General features: G+C 36.9%; 1 protein-coding gene across 2 annotated transcripts; it reads left to right on the top strand.

Annotated features, from left to right (window-relative positions):
• Positions 1 to 62: 62 nt before the first annotated feature.
• LOC139114386 (uncharacterized) lies at positions 63 to 13435 on the top strand. Of its 2 annotated transcripts, none has more exons than XM_070676098.1 (10): positions 63 to 563; positions 1439 to 1837; positions 2543 to 2605; positions 3878 to 3987; positions 6680 to 6964; positions 9068 to 9175; positions 9973 to 10008; positions 11245 to 11301; positions 11860 to 11940; positions 12814 to 13435. In XM_070676098.1, exons 1-10 carry the CDS (start codon positions 473 to 475, stop codon positions 13039 to 13041), a joined length of 1458 nt encoding a protein of 485 aa, XP_070532199.1. In that variant the 5' UTR covers positions 63 to 472; the 3' UTR covers positions 13042 to 13435. The 2 variants fall into 2 exon arrangements, with proteins under 2 accessions (XP_070532199.1, XP_070532200.1); XM_070676099.1 differs by having other exon boundaries at positions 64 to 542.
• The last annotated feature ends 3594 nt before the right edge of the window (positions 13436 to 17029 follow it).

Genomic DNA, 17029 nt, shown 5'->3' with positions numbered 1-17029 from the left:
TACCTACCTACCTACCTACCTACCTAACCTACCTACCTACCTACCTACCTACCTACCTACCTACCTACCTACCTACCTACCTACCTACCTACCTACCTACCTACCTACCTACCTACCTACCTACCTACCTACCTACCTACCTACATACATACATACTGTAAGGCTTGTGATTCATATGATTATCAACATCAGCTTATGAGGAAGTCAATGTGAATGATATTTGAACTCTGAACTGTGCCACAGCAATACTATTTCGTGAGGAATACTTCCCCTGGATACTTCTCTACAGTATCTTCTTGACAAACGTTTGGTGTGTCTGTCAGTACCATAGCCGTGGAACTGATAAAGCGTCCAGGAAAATCTCCTTTCTCGACTCGAGACTTCCTTTCGTTGACAAAGGATCAGTCAGATAGGCTGGGTCCTTCGTCGTCCTCGTCAACGTAATTGACTTGCCTGTTGACTGGTATACAACATGGCCGCCACTGGATTCATCATCGAGAATGAGGTTGCTTCAGCGGAAAGGGAAAGTACCAGGAAGAATGGTAAACACTTTAAGTTATCCGGTCAGCCGTCCTTATCGGCGTCTGTTATTTCGAAAATAAGTACTGTTAGGTGCAAAGTCCAAAAATAGGTTCAAATAGGATAGGTACTTTAAGCTGCAGATCTGTAAAATGACCACCGTCAAAAACATCCTCTCATCATCAGGAAATACACATCACGTGAACCGTTCGTACTACCTGAAAGTGAAATAAAAATGATTCTAACTCTCAGGTTTTTGTTGCAGTATGCCAATAAATTGACACCGTGTCTTAGCGCCATGTTAGAATCTATAAGCAGGCTACAAAAAGCCATTTCTTCACAGACATTTTCATTAAAAAACGTAATGGGCGAACTGTATACAGATAAAAACATCATCGTGCCAAATGTGATTTGCTCGCAATGACGTGTACTACATCATTGTGTTATCTGAGCAGCTTGACCACAGAAAAGTCTATTTTTCCTTTTAGTTTCGATGGCAAAGTGACACGTTTCATTAATGAATATACACATAACGAGAACGAGGCTTGGTAGTCCAATTCTTTAGAAACGCAAATGAGTTGAGCAAGTTTCAAAGCCGTATGCGACTTTAAAATTTGGTTGTACGTATTTTCTCATATTTTCTCAAAGTGTATATTTTCTCAAAGTATAAATTTGGAAGGCCGTCCCCGTAAACTCCCAATTTTAGCGAAATTAACATCACTAAACGAAATTTATGTAAATCCTACTAGGGGCTCATGACGTCTCGTTTTTTGCATTGTTTTAGTTTTACAGAGGATGTCTTCTGATGCCAGTATGTTGACGCACACTCGTATTCAAAAACATACACATGTATTAGGCCGACATTTCGCCGAATACAGGCTTTTTATACTTCCTTTTTCACAACTTTCGTTTTCGGCAGAAATGGAAGAGACTGACCGTGAGCGAAAAGTCATCACCTTTTTCTGCCACGACAATGACAAGGACTGGGTGGAGGAAACATCCGATAAGCTTAATCAGTTTGTTTGCCAACACGGCGACGCAGATTTCATAGGCGGCGTATCGATTCCAGACAACATTCTACGCTTGATTCGAGAATGCGACACGATAGTTCTGGTGCTGTCACCAGATTTCCTGAACAGCCAATTATGTAAATACGAGGCACAACTTACCCTGAGTGAACATTTGTTAAGAGAGCAGAAGATAGTGATTCCAGTGTTGCTAAGGGGTGAAGACATTCCGGACTTCATCTCTCATTTGACTCACCTCGACGTCGGAGACATAGGGTTCTGGGACAAATTTATCGGCGCACTAACACGAGGTATTCGCTGCACTAACACGAGGTATTGCAGAACAGGATCCCATAGTTTTTGAAATTTGTTTCATGCCAACAATATGTGAGAGATTAGCGGAATTTTCGAAAGCACGTCAAAACATTTAACCACAATATTACTAAAATATAAAACCCGTCTTTATCTGTTTGCTTGTCTTTGTCATTATATATTTTATAGTATGTATGTATGTATGTATGTATGTATGTGTGTATGTATGTATGTATGTATGTATGTATGTATGTATGTATGTATGTATGTATGTATCATTTGATGTGTGTTTGTACGTACGTATACAAGGGGCCGAATGCAAAACAATTTACACATTAACGCGTACTTTTGACATACAAGAGATGGAAATTGTACACATACATATTATAATATGTGTGTATGTGTTTGTATGTATATATATATATATATATATATATACGGTAAAAAATGATAACAAGTAGAACACAGGACTTAGGCGTTACTCAGAGTTTCACGCTACATGTGCTCTCTGTAGCGATCATATATATATATATATATATATATATATATATATATATATATATATATATATATATATATATATATATATATATATATATATCTCTTGGTACCCTTTGCGTGTGCAACTGACACATACAGTGATACCTATGGTTTTTGCTACACAGAGACGAGTAACAGCTTGTTTTCCATCCATTAATGTACAGGTGACCTTGACCAAGCAGACAGTTACATATCATTACAAAGATTTTATGTGAGACGAGAACAAGGTAATCACAACTTATTTGTACGCAAATTAATTACTACCAATGTAAATTAAACTGTTTAGGTTAAATAAATTAAACTTTCCTCAGTGAAAACAATTCGATCATTCTCTTACCAAATTAAAAATACAAATAACACGATTGGAACTAAATTGGGATAATTGGATGAGAGTAAATATAACGAAAGTTTGATGAAATCGAAATTTTTACAGCTTAAATTTTACAAAATGATAGAATACTGTAAAAATTAAAATATTGTTTTCATCGAACAAAACAACAAAAACACGTCAATTATTGTATATCCCTTAAATCGTATTCATTTCTATGAAAAGGTGGTATTTTTGTGTAAATGTCATAAAAAAACCGACACAAAATGCATAAAATGTGTCTAATTGATGACTTTGAGTTGGGGCACTTTTAAAATGTCTCTTACTTTTTCGTCAATTTGGGGCTTAATAAACACTAAATGTAGTCAGGGCACTTTTGAAATGACCCTGACTAACTATACCTTAAATCGATCGAAAAACTTCATTTTGGTTGGGGAAAAGTAACAAATCGAGATTAAAACCAGTATTTCAGTACCAAAGAAAGTATAGACAAGTTCACATATTTTCATTCAAATATAAAATATTGTTCATAAGTATTGAACAATATTGCATTAGATGCAGTCAGGCAATGATTCTTACTCATAACATTAGCACAACATCACAAATTTTGAGTAAAATTTTAAAAGATGGTTAGTAACTATGGTGTAATATTTAACAAATTCCTTAAATTTTTGAGAATTTTGCCAATCCAATTATCCCAATTTAGTTCCAATCGTGTTAAATCAGGGTTTACCTTGCAAAGTTTGCAACAAGAGAAAACAGATCTTACTTTTCCTGATATTTACTTCATCCGCACTGATTATTATTGATAATGTATCCGATTACCTAGTATTCTTGCCCCAGATGTCTTTTTATATCTAGAAATTCATTTACGAAGGCTGTGCACAGCGTAGCTATAGTGTAGGGTGAAGCAACAACATAGTCTACAAGGCTTAGCCGAGTACATTACATTATGTTGTGCAAAGTTTGTTTTCGTCCATCATAGGCTAGGACGGGGCATATTATTGCTTAAGTAAATTTTATTCTGGACTTTGGTTGTTCTTCACAATAGGTTGTGTTAGCAAGGCAAATACGTTGTACTTTAATATATCTAAGCGGAAAGAGTAGGGGAGTATTTTGCCGTGCAGAACAAAAAGTAACGAAAATATTCAAAAATCTAATTACGTTTTAGATCAGTTCAACGGGAAAATGGTTCTTAAAGTAGAGTCTCGAGGTCACTGCTGTGGAGAGGGGTATGACTATGATTCCATATTCGATACGTTTAATATCAAGGGAATACAGGTAACGTTTCACTGCTCTTTTCTTTGTTTCGTTTTCCTTACATAGCAACTCGTTCAGGACTGTTAAGGGCCATATCGATCTAACAATGTTGCGTTATTTTACGACTGAGAGTTATGATTAATACTTTTCATGTATAGTTTTGATTACCTATGCGATGAATCACACATGAAACGTTATTAAATGCAAATTTGAAATGCAACCAACAGCCGTGATTTGGCAACATGTGAGTAAGAATTTTTTATGACATTTTCTGCTGATACCAGTGAACTCAAAGGTTTAAAGCTGCACTAGTTATAACTTTTGATGTATTTTCAAATATTTTTTTTTCTTTGTTTCTGGTTTTGCTTTCAAAATGACACTAAAATACCAACAAGTGCACAGCTTGTCAATAGAGCATGTAATAACATAATTCATGTGTAATGTTATCGTTGACTACTTAATTTCTGTCCCAACTAGCATTCATTTATCACGACAACATACACCCACACAATGTTGCACGTTTGCATGGCCAGTACTTTATGCTTTCACATACATACAACAGAGAAGGATAAGAAAATTTATTGGTTCTACAGAAGAGAAATAATACAAATGCCAAGCATTACAATAATTTTCCTTGTAAAGGGACAAATCGAAAACGACGACGGTACTTAACTGCAAAAGTGTCAAAAATTACCCTTTTGCTAAAAACAAGCAAGTTATTTCCTTTATTACCTATGGAAAGCCGTTGGGGACCCCTCGGCGAAAACTCTTTCCCCATTGAAAATGCATAGGTAGAAAACAAAAAAGTTTTCCGTCGAAATATACAAAAAAATACCACCCGGCTACAACATAACTTTTAGCGGCGCCGTCAACTTCAAATGCGACAAAAACAACTCAAACCACATTGTGTTGCGACCACAAAATATCAGTCAGCGACAACATTGCTAACACTATGTATCTAGACCTTGGATGAACACTAGCCGCAGCGGTAACAATCTATGAGGCACTTAGTGAGATGTCAAATGATAACGTTGGCGGCGAATGCCTAACTGCGATTGCGGAAAAAACAAAAGCTCGTGCGGACGCGAAATCTCTTGCTGCTCATAATCAACATACGGACACAGAAACTCTATGAGAACGATTGCGCACTGAACTGCCATCGTGAAATCTTATCGTCTTTTGAGGCCGCAAAATCTCTACTCGCTCATTACCAAACATAGACGCTGTTAATATGAAACCTATAGAAACCGGTACGGAAACTTCATATACACGCATTGCGGTGTGACAAAACTTACAACGTACAGATGTTGCGGAAAAAACTACAAGTTAAAGCTACGACAAACTCTACTCTGGTTGCACACAGTCTGTTGCAAACACGGATGATGCGGAAAAATATCATATGCAATGAGCATTGTTATGGTAAGGAAAAACAATTACTTAGTATACCTGCGGTGCGACAAATTAGTTCGTTCTGGTGCGACAAAACAGTAAGCTTGCCAGCGATTGTTGTGCGGAAAAAAAGTAGTATGCAAATGAGGAGTCAGTTCTGGTGCGGAAAAAAAACGATATGCAAATAAGGAGTCAGTTCTGGTGCGGAAAAAAAACTATATGCAAATGAGGAGTATGTGCAGTGCGGAAAAAACTAGTTTGTTCTGGTGCGACAAAACAGTAAGCTTGCCAGCGATCGTTGTGCGGAAAAAAAGTAGTATGCAAATGAGGAGTCAGTTCTGGTGCGGAAAAAAACTAAGATGCAAATGAGGAGTATGTTCTGGTGCGGAAAAAAAAGAATATGCAAATGAGGAGTACGTTCGGTGCGACGACAAACTAAGTTTATAGTACGTTCTTCTTTTATAAATAGTAGTGTAGGACCTAACCCGGCCTTTTCTACGGTCAAAGTTGCTTGCAGTTGCTATAGATTTTGTGCAAGAAAAGATAGACTGGCCACCGTCGCTTGGCTTTTCAGTTACCTTTCTCCCTTGAATGTACTGTTGTTTTTATATTTATATGCCCACAGAATTGGAGCATTGAGCCCAGTAAAAAGAGTATTTATATTACTTTACACTGAACACGTACTTCATGCACTTGTGTCCTCTGTTACGGTGTATGCTATGTTAAGTGTGATCGAGGAGAGTCACTACACTGATGGAAGTGGTCAAGTTGTCAAACTGAAATAATTTCCCCAACGGCTTTCCATAATTACCGCTACAAAATTGACTGTTCCTATTCCAACTTGCTCGTCTGTGACAAAAAACCCATTACCACAGTGTAAGTGAAAGCTGCTATCTTATCTATATGAAAGGCATCGCCAATTAAGATTTCATTACGAAAGCTTGCATTAGGTCCAAAATTTATGTAATTGTGTATGTTTAGCCAAACCTAGTGACAGTGGTACAGTTGAATTTTTTGAACTTGATTTTTTGGTACAGACTGTAAAATATTTTTTGAATGGTTAGTCTTGCCTGGCTGTAAGCAGAGTTGCAGTTGTGCATATATAGTTGGCCGGTATTTCAGAATGTTTCAAGAAGTCAAACAATGCGAACTACTTTTCATATACAACAAAATTCATGACAAACCTCAACAACGAGCGACTTTGTCCCTTTAACCATTTGTACTTCTATGATTGACGTAAGCGCCTCTCTTTCTCAGTATATCGATTACTTCCGGCTGCCTGCCAATCTTACAAGTCTACACTGTTCCATTTCTCTTCTCACAGATAGACAATGAAAGTAGGGAAAAAGTAAAGAAAGCAATGGAAGAGGTTGGATTCAACAGTTGCATTTGCTGCATCAAGTGCTGCACTTCAATACATACACTGGTCATTTTAGTGGTACTGTTTTTCCTTGTTTTAGTTTGGGCACTATATTTCTGGTACACTGAAGCCAACCTTAATGACGGAATACAGAACATTCACTTGACGAGTGCTGTGTTGACATTCACTTCTATTGGAGTGACACTCTTACTTTTGTATCTAATAATATTCTTCGGAGTCTATGAAATGGTAAGTAATTGCTGCCAAATAAGCACTTAAAACATGATTTTTGCATTTTTTGTTTATTCATATTAAATCAACACTAATCTAAGATTATCTTGATTAAGGCTAACCACCCCAAGACCAAATATAAATGAGACCAACCCGGTCTAAAAATCGACGGCATGAAATTACTCTGTGCGTCGAAAGTTCAGGCGGCGGTTTGGTGTATATGATACGAACCCCCATTTTGGTAACAAAACTAAATCAGAATGACACATAAATTTGCTAAGTGTGTGTAATTTGTCAGACTCTAAAAATTTGACTTATTTTTACGAATTTTCACGTCTGACAAATTTTGATCGCGGGAGAAATACGTGCAACCATGTTTGTTTATACATTGACGAGCGAGCATATCGAAGATTGCGACGAAGCAAAAACGTTCCGACGCACTCAAATTGATGACATAGACGCGGGTTGTCTTGACGTAGAACGACCAGAGTATAAATTACGGTATCTGGTGTCCAGAGACGACAAACTTAGATTGTTCGTGTGATAAGTATACTAGTCTATCATTCGTCATTTGAGTGACAGAAGTGTAATACTAGCAACAAAACTCAAAACGTACCATAGAGCTGTTGTCAGAGACCTTACCATCCCCATCTCACAAGTTTTGATGTTATTTAACTGTCTGTGTATAATACTTGAAAATCATATGAATCACAAGCCTTACAGTATGTATGTATGTATGTATGTATGTATGTATGTATGTATGTATGTATGTATGTATGTATGTATGTATGTATGTATGTATGTATGTATGTATGTATGTATGTATGTGTGTGATTGTGTATGTGTGTATGTGTGTATGTATGTATGTATGTATGTATGTATGTCACTTTCTATCCTCGGACTATTTCACTACCAACATTGTCATCTCCTACAAAACCTGACCTTGCCAAAACAATTATCTTGCCTGCATGCTACAGGCACATTCAAGTCTACCCAAATCAGTACACTTTGAACACAATCAAGTAGTTATTAACGATTTTATGTTATAGCACCCTCTACAGCCATTTCTGTATTTTCCATGCTCTGATCCCATTTGAATACAAGACATTTTCAGCATATATCACCACTTCTATTAAAAGAGACAGCAAATTTCCCATTCTTTGCCTATTTGGCACTTCTTAACTTGGAAACTGCAGTTACAATCACTTTTGTACACTTTTACTGTTGCCCATTGACAAATTTATATTTCATGGGGAATATATCATAGAGAAATACAAAATATTGTTAAATATGTACTGTGTGTTTTCACTGTAAACAGTGAGGCATTTCACACACATCCATACTACTATAAGGAGTGACAGATGGGTAAACAGCAGTCAGTAGAAAGAAGCCAGTACACTTCGGCCAAAAGCCAACTTGGACCAAAACATTCTAAGCCCTACCAGGTTCAACCCAACTCCTCCTAAAATCGACCTGGACTTCAACGTTTCATGCAATTTCATGGGAATCAAAGAAAAAATACCCAAGCACGATTTACTGCTATTGCGCACGAGCTGAAAAAGTACCCATTCACTTCTACGCGCGCCCGGCGTGAAATTCAAACCTACTCGAACGCACACATCCCCCTCTTCTATGCGATAACCACACCACAGACTGACTAGTGCATAGGTGTATGCTTTATTCCATTTAGAAGAAATTTGACATTCACAACATAAATGCATGATTATATTATGTCGTATTGATTCAATATTAGTGCAAAGGCGTTAACTCTTTTATGCATGTTTTGTGAATGTGGGATATGAGGGCGTAAAGGATTATTTTCCGATCATCGGCAGTTAGAGCCTCGGTCGTCTCTGGTCGACCTTGGTCGAGTAAGGTTTTACGCTTTGCCTGAACATTTTGAATTTTTACCTGAAGGGATTCTGCTAATAAGTTGCATTTCGCCTAAAATTCAATTTCGGTCGGTTGAAATACATAAGAATCACATGTTTAGAATTACAACCCATTTCGTCACAATATTTCAATTAGTCCGGTCTTGCTCAGTGCCCTTGAGAGGTACTCGTGCCATACCTAGGTTCGATCTTGACAAGTCAACGTTTTCTGTCAATTTCAATCTTGCAGGTAAGTGTTTATGTAACGACAGCAATGCGAGCTTCCAATTCCGTACTCATAGATCATGACGTCCTCTTTGGACTTGGGACAACCAACTACTTTACGGGCCGTAGACAGGTATCCTTTATATAAGTGTTCATTTATAAATATGATAAATTAGAATGCCAGGGAGGATTGTCTAAGACTGATATGAAGACCATCTTTGTGTGTCCTGTACCGTGCCTCTGTTGAATACAGTAGGTAGGTCAGGAACCTATTATCTATCTATCGGGTCACTATAAAGAACGCGATAAAATTCTTGCTCCCTTATTGTAAAAAAAAACTTTTGCCATGTGCTAGGAAGCAAACGACATGATATCGAAATGTAATGTGGGTAAAAAGTTGTTTTCTCACCACAACATGATTTTGAGATAGTGATATAGTGATCTCATAAATACTTTTAAGACAAACGTCATCGCGGTCATGGCATAAAATTATGTTTCTTCGTAAAAATAACTAAACTCATTCGATTTTTCATCTATTTGGACATTTCTGACATTAACTTCCTGTAGGACCTGAACTTTCACTTTTGCTTCTGTAATCTTGCGTGTTTTACCCGCACAAATCCGCCATTTTGGAAATACGACTCACTTCGATGGCAAAATCATATTTTGGGTACAGAGATTTGGTGATAGCATCATGCTGTTATGGAAATACACAAAAAAATTGGAAATTCTATTCGTGCTTTCCGGAAAATCGCTCATATTTCTTTCCTTTGCTTTGGCATTAATACAAGAATATTATACATTCCATTACGGAGTAGTCACACACACATTATTTTGTTGCCAAGGACGGTTGTTACCGGACAAAGAGTGCCGGGTAGTGTTTGGCAAATCAGTCTGGCTTGTTTCCGTTTTCTTTAATTCAAATACCAGCTCGCCTTTTTTCACTTTCGGACGAAAAGCTGTCAGGTAAGTATTAAGATATACGAAAAATGGCACACCATGAACATCTATCATAAAATTCAAAGTCTGTAGATCTGATTTATCTTCTCTGACTCTTACTAGCATAATCAATAGTCCCTGCCTTGATATTTGTACTCAAATGTCATCATTCTTTATATCTACTCCATCTGAAACCCGAGAATAATTTCTTTGTGTCTTTCTGTCTCACTGTATCTCTTTCACTCCCTCTCTCTCTCTATCGATCGATCGATGATCGATAGATAGATAGATAGATAGATAGATAGATAGATAGATAGATAGATAGTAGATAGATAGATAGATAGATATGTAGGCAGATAGATAGGTAGGTAGATAGAGATAGATAGATAGATAGATAGATAGATAGATAGATAGATAGATAGATAGATAGTTAGTTGAAATGCTGTTTTCACTTTGGTACATATCCATTCTTTTTTAACCGGTCCGTGAAACCTCTCTGTCCGCTGTAAATTTTGATATGATATATTTTACATTAGTTTTTTAATTCTGTATAATATGTCGTCTTCTTTCAAAGTGGTATCAAATACTCTGTGTTTAACTGGTCAACATGCCTTTATGTTATTGTTGTTAATGCTGTCATCCGAATTTTATTTTAGTCCGGGCCAGCATTTCCTGTCAACAAGACCACTGCCAATTTTACACAACGCACTATATTGGCGAGGTTGATATTTTATATTTCAAAATACATTAGGGATCAGGAGACAAAATGAAGAAAGATTTATCAAAACTTACGAGCATTTTCCCTCTAAGTCACCAAATAATATTAGGAATGTCTGACTATGGAAGAAAAGAGAAAGCAATACCTACCCCTCTGAGGTGTTTCCTGGAATCAATGCTTTTGTTACATGTAACGGTAACCATGATTGGTCACAGACAATGAAGTATTTCGCCTGTATCTGGATAGATAGATTGCATGCATTTTTTCTCAAGATATACTATCTGAAGAAATGCCTGGTCTCACTAGTTATAATCGGCGATCATATCGCCATCGCTAGTGGAATCATGACGGTTATGGCTACTCCTTAACTGACCATTCGGTTGGTGGAAAACAATTTCACAAGCATGCTTCTTTTCTAGTGTGTCCGAAATAACGAAGTCATGCATGATAGACCAATTTTCCTATCTTGCATTCATTACTATATATTTTGTGTGAAACATTAAAAGAACTATTTCTAAAAAATATGCTTATTCGTTTATGTAAAGGCATATATCGAAAATTACCTACGAGAACACTTGAAAGGTGGACAAAGGAGAAAGACGGTAAGTTTCAAAGACAAGATGACTTGACGATTTCTACGCGTAAGTGCAATAATAGAGTATTATTTTACTGTTATGAATAGACAGAACAAAACTATTATTGGTGGCCTGTGTAGCGTAATAGAAAATCAAACGAACTTACCGAGGCGAGAGAATTGTTGATGCTAAAATAATGAAAATGTTGCTATTATTAATATCCAACTTTATTCGGTATGATGCTGATGAACACACTCTTTTCCCGATATCAGTTCGTTGGAAGTAATGATTTTGATTCTTTGGTATATCAAATAGGCCCCGGACGTCAACCATATTATATATAATGTGGCTACTTTAAAACTTACTCTCTAAGTATTTCCCCATATGGTATTGGGCACAGATAAAGAAAATGAGCAATATGTAATCGGTATTAATGCTTACAATGTTGTATATTTCCGTCGACAGTTTTCAGTGGTATAACGAAAAATGAGCAAAAGTTAATTAAATAAATTATGATAAATAAATAAATAAATAAATAAATAAAAATAAATAAATAAATAAATAAATAAATAATATATTTCATAGGTCTGGAGATGTCTTGATTCAAATGTTGAAGAGGGATCTGATGAAATGGAACCTTTGACTTCAGAAGATACAACCGTTGAAGTAAGTGTAGCAAACAGCAATACTTGCGGTTTTATAATACTCAGAGTAAATTTATGAAACCACATGCATTTATGTCCAAGGATAAACACACTTTTAGTGTATTTCATGTATTTTATTTGATGTATACATTTTGGCATCTTGGCAATGGTAAATGATGTATTAAATGAACAAGAAAGGAAATACAAACATTATGATGATGATTGCAGTGGTGGTGGTGATGGTGGTGGTGATGATACATTGTAAAATGTAACATGACTGTGTATATCTGTATTCAGTTCGGTATAGTACCGGTATCTCAATATTAAATCTTCTTCAACTTTAGAGCGTATTTGTTAACGTTTGGTTGTCTCAGGTGTAAGATAACCGTTAGCAAGGTAGGCTAGCTATCGGTACTTAGGCTTTAACATCCTTATCACCATGCTTTGTAAATTTAGAACGACGGGATGCTAAGAATACAGACTAAAAAAGGCAAAATAAAAACGTTCTGATATTATTAACTGAACGCTCAGTAGACCCTGTGACATATATTGCGACGATACCATATAGAAAACCTTCGAACATGGCGTTTAGCTGAACCTCTATACTATGTATGGTTCCACGTCAAGATATAATGAATTACACACATATGCAGCCAGTTTTTAAACATGCTTAGTCAGTGATTCGTTGTCACAATGGGCATGGTCCCTCCACAAAGCCAAGACTATAACTACCACCACTACCACCAGCACCATCGACAAGACAACAAACGATTAAATAACAACAACAAAGTCGCCACCATAATATAACCGCTGCTTCTAGTTTGATCAAAAACGACGTAATGTTGAAGTAGAATGTTATGTTTTGCATCACCTGTATATCATATTTTCCCTTCAGAAACTTGCAAAGAGGTACCTGTCAGAGGCAGCGGGTATCTATGTCTATCAGCAACTTCGAAGACGCCTGATCAATCCGTCGACAGGACAGCGACACTCGCCTCAGGGTCCATGCTTGTGTCAGCTAGTTGACGAACTCTTCTTCAACAAACCACACACCGACAGAAGTCCCGACATTAGTCTTTTCAAGCGTCAGGTCTACAGCGACATTTTCAGACTGAACTTTTAACGACGGTTCATGGGGATTGTTTTCGTATCAGTCATTTAGCGCAATGGTGTGAAAGTACTATGTGCACATACATCAATCTTTCATTGCAGGAGGCACAAATATGTAGTTTCTTGTGCAGTACTTTTCCAACTACTCGGATGGAGTGGGAAATATTGCCTTCAAAATCCTATTCCTTAGACTCTTCAAATCAATAACGATTTTTTGTGTACCGTAATATCATCTGATATCATTCAAGGACTGCCCCACATCTACACATATGACATCTAGATTTTACATTATGTTGTTACATTGTTTATATCGAATCTATTAGGCCTACATCAACTTTGGGTGATCATCCATTTGGCTAGCCTCTCTATAAACAAAGTCGGGGAGAAATCAATGATTTAACTCCACATCTTAAAGAGGCACTCCCATTTGGTAACATTTTTAAAACATATTTTTTTAATGCCAACGGTCGATATTTGACGTGGCGACTTCGCGCGGATCGCGAGATATCGATAAAAACATGTCATTTCCCGAGCGTGTTTTTCACATCCCGAAGTTTTACGATCGTTTCTGATTATGACGCGAAATCCACCGAAGGTTTGTTGTTGTGCTGATTGACGATATTCTAGGGAGTCCATAATAAGTTCGAACGACGCAATTTTACCTCCCACTGTGAAGACTTTATTACAGCATTATGCCTTTACCCCAGGTCAGTTTTTAAAACTTCTTCTTAGCTTTGTCGTTGTCATTATTCTAAATCAGTTGTATTATATTTTTAACCAATACCACATAAACACAAGTTTTTACGTGTTAAATATTAGCCGCCTCCGATGACTACATTTTGTCGTCTGCCACACAGTACGTGTGGTTCGCCGCGCGCGTGGTATGCGTCTGTGCATACCACGCGGTGGCCGCTATTTATCAACCGCACGTAACCGGGCCAGTCACCTATGCGAATTCTGGTGGAATCAGCAAAAATTGTTTTTCGTTTTATCACCAAGTCAGTAAGAATCAGCTTTCTCCCACGGGGCATGACCGATCACCGAGGCAAGTGGTACTGTGGCGTACAGCAGCGTCAGTGTAGACTCGTACTCCATAGCTTAGTTGACAATGGCCCCAGTGCCGAACGTTCGATGTTCGGAAGCTGAATTTAGGTGGGCCACCGGAATTCAAACTTTTACTCTTTTGAAGACATGTTTTTATCGATATCTCGCGATCCGCGCGCAGTCGCCACGTCAAATATCGACCGTTGGCACTAAAAAAATGTGTTTTACAAATGTTACCAAATGGGAGTGCCACTTTAATGTTATCCACTAAATTAATTAGGGTAATTGTCATTCTTTTGTTTTATTATTCACTTTGAACTCCAAATAGCGGCTTCTGTTCACAACAATTTTAAATCTGCTGAAAAATTGTATTCTACATATACAAAAATAAAACAAGACATTTTGCTCTTCTTCAAGTATTGTTTTCAAAGACAATGTACCGATTACTAAGGTGCGATTCAAATCTTAGAAAAATTGTATAAATAAATAAGTAATATCGTTGGTAAATGATAGTGGTGCGGTGAGTAACATGAAAAGGAGGTTAATTTCTGCTCGCTGTATATCATATGACACCAGTCGGTTATTTGAAGATCTTTCGTTTGCAAATCTGTTTTACAGCTTTATTGATGGAGATTTGTGTGAAGTGGTTGCCAGTAATGAAGTAGGAATCGTTTTTATGGGGAATTGTTACTAAATTTTTATAATGTGAAATGAATCGATTATTTCATTGATCATTAGTAAATCATCAATAAATAGATTACACTGTACCCGTGTCTTTTGTAGTAATATTCACCTAACCTTGTTTGACAATCCTTTGCACTGATTTCGTACAGGTCTACAAGATGAGACAGGTAAAAACACTAGCACGAGAAGACAACAACAAGATATCAGCAACTCATATGAAAGGTGTTGTCTATTGTTGGTCGGGCTTGAATGCTTAGTTTTCGTTCTCTGTCTGTAGGCCCTAATAAAAAATATAAATTTTATAACATCGTAGATTTTAGGCAAATCTATATAACCTGACCATCTTTTCTTTCACAAAACATAAACTAGATACATCTTGCATTCAGGTAATCTGGGTTTCTACAAAGCAATTTTATTAAGAACATGTTTGAACCAGCGTGTCAGTACTTATTCAAAATTAAAAAACACTGTAGTAGAGAAGAATAGATGTCGATGAATGTGTAAATGAACACTGCAAGATGCCTTTCTGACGTCGCAGGAATCAAAGAGGGTGAGATGAAAGGTCCATATATTACCAGAAGAAACAGCCGGTGGAAGAAATATGCTGGCGCCAGATACAACAATAAAGGCATGAAGTTTCATATTTCAATGCAAAAATTGGAATTTAATTATTTACATGTAAAACATTTTGCCGATTTTTTCCTTTTGAGACTATGAAGAGGAATCTGAACACACAATTTAGAGAAAGTTATAATTAAAGTCATTGGCCCCAACTACATTTCCCTGGCCAAGCTGATTGAAATCCTACGTAGAGGTACAACGGTGTTTAGTTTTCAGTCGTTAGTTTGCCGGACATTTCTGCTTTCCTGGCGCCTCTTCATGTTATGTATGGAGGCGTTGCAGACAAAAGCAGTACACACGTTGAATTCGTTGTAGAATAGTACCCAGCGTACGATCTGACAATTTCCTGAATCGTGTGAGTTCCGTTACATTTTTAAGTTAAAATATTCCTGATATTTTAAACCTTGGCAAAGCAGTTCTTCGGCAAACGCCTGTTTCTCGCTCTACACACGTACATTATTCCCGGACTAGCAGTAATTTTTGATGTTCATTTTAAAATCATATATCCAAAAAAAATTTACGTGTACATGTAATTTCATAAAACAGGCTCAGACATTCAACATGAAAACGCAGTCGCATACGCAGACTTTGAGAGAAGTAAAATAGATTGTAAGAAACTCGTACTTTCTTGTAACCCGACCAACCCTCTTTTATAACCCTTCGATTCTGAACTTTTGTATTGCACTTTTGAAAACTACCGTTTGCCTAAAATTTCTGGTTTTCGATGGTTAAAAATTTATATTTTCGAATTTAATCACCAAAATTGAACAATACATGGCTCTTGTTTGTTCGTTATTACATGAACAAAATATGTAATGAGTGTATGTATTAGGAAATTAAAAAAAAATAATATTTGCATTTGAATTAACAATCAGGTACATGTATGGATCAAGTAGTCTCGGTGTACCTTTGGCGATAAAATTTCTTCTTTGTATTTAGCGTTCTTCATCAAGTCTCACTTCAATGACAATTGTCAATTTCGGAAGCCCCGGAATGGGATTCGTCTTGAATGTTTGTTAAACAGGATGGAGTGGATCTGTCGCCATTATTCGTACTTAAACCATCGGTTATCAGAAATCAGTTAAAGCCGATATAAAAATAATTTGTAATACAGAGAGGGGAACAGGGAGTAGCATCTAGTCCAAATACAAATCAAGCCTGAGTAGTTATTAATGAATAATATTTTATACAGAATTGAAGCACAGATATGGTGGTACATCGAGCGATCACATGTTCATCATTTATGTACCTAGATACGCGGGGGGATTTGTCGTTTTCAATTAAAGCCCAAAGAGCTGGAACTTTTGACATTATTTTCATGATTTTACTTTCAAACCACGATTTGTCCCTGTAGATGAACTTACTGTTGGGCGTGCATACGCGTATCATCGACCTTCGTCGAGGCTCGATGTAAATTTCGACCCTTGTCCAGGCTCTATAGTGTATGTATGTATGTATGTATGTATGTATGTATGTATGTATGTATGTATGTATGTATGTATGTATGTATGTATGTATGTACATGTGCGCAATCGTGCAATCTGGTGCAATCTGAGAGGTGTTTTCAATTTCTCCATTTTACTAAGTAAAACTGTCAGAGCACCCCGAGGGGCAGAGCACCCCGAGGGGCAGAGCATGAGATGGCTGTATCC

Source organism: Ptychodera flava, chromosome 16 (assembly GCF_041260155.1).
Source record: "Ptychodera flava strain L36383 chromosome 16, AS_Pfla_20210202, whole genome shotgun sequence".
In the NCBI taxonomy this organism is placed as follows: Eukaryota; Metazoa; Hemichordata; class Enteropneusta; family Ptychoderidae; genus Ptychodera; species Ptychodera flava.
Note: the sequence above shows the minus strand (reverse complement) of the source record. Positions and strands in the feature narration are given on the sequence as shown.

Bases quoted from the DNA above. Each gene is read 5' to 3' on its own strand.
- LOC139114386 (XM_070676098.1), top strand. From the start codon at position 473: ATGGCCGCCACTGGATTCATCATCGAGAATGAGGTTGCTTCAGCGGAA. The intron at 6,965-9,067 runs GTAAGTAATTGC...TCAATCTTGCAG, and splicing joins TCTTCGGAGTCTATGAAATG to GTAAGTGTTTATGTAACGAC. The intron at 11,302-11,859 runs GTAAGTTTCAAA...TATATTTCATAG, and splicing joins GTGGACAAAGGAGAAAGACG to GTCTGGAGATGTCTTGATTC.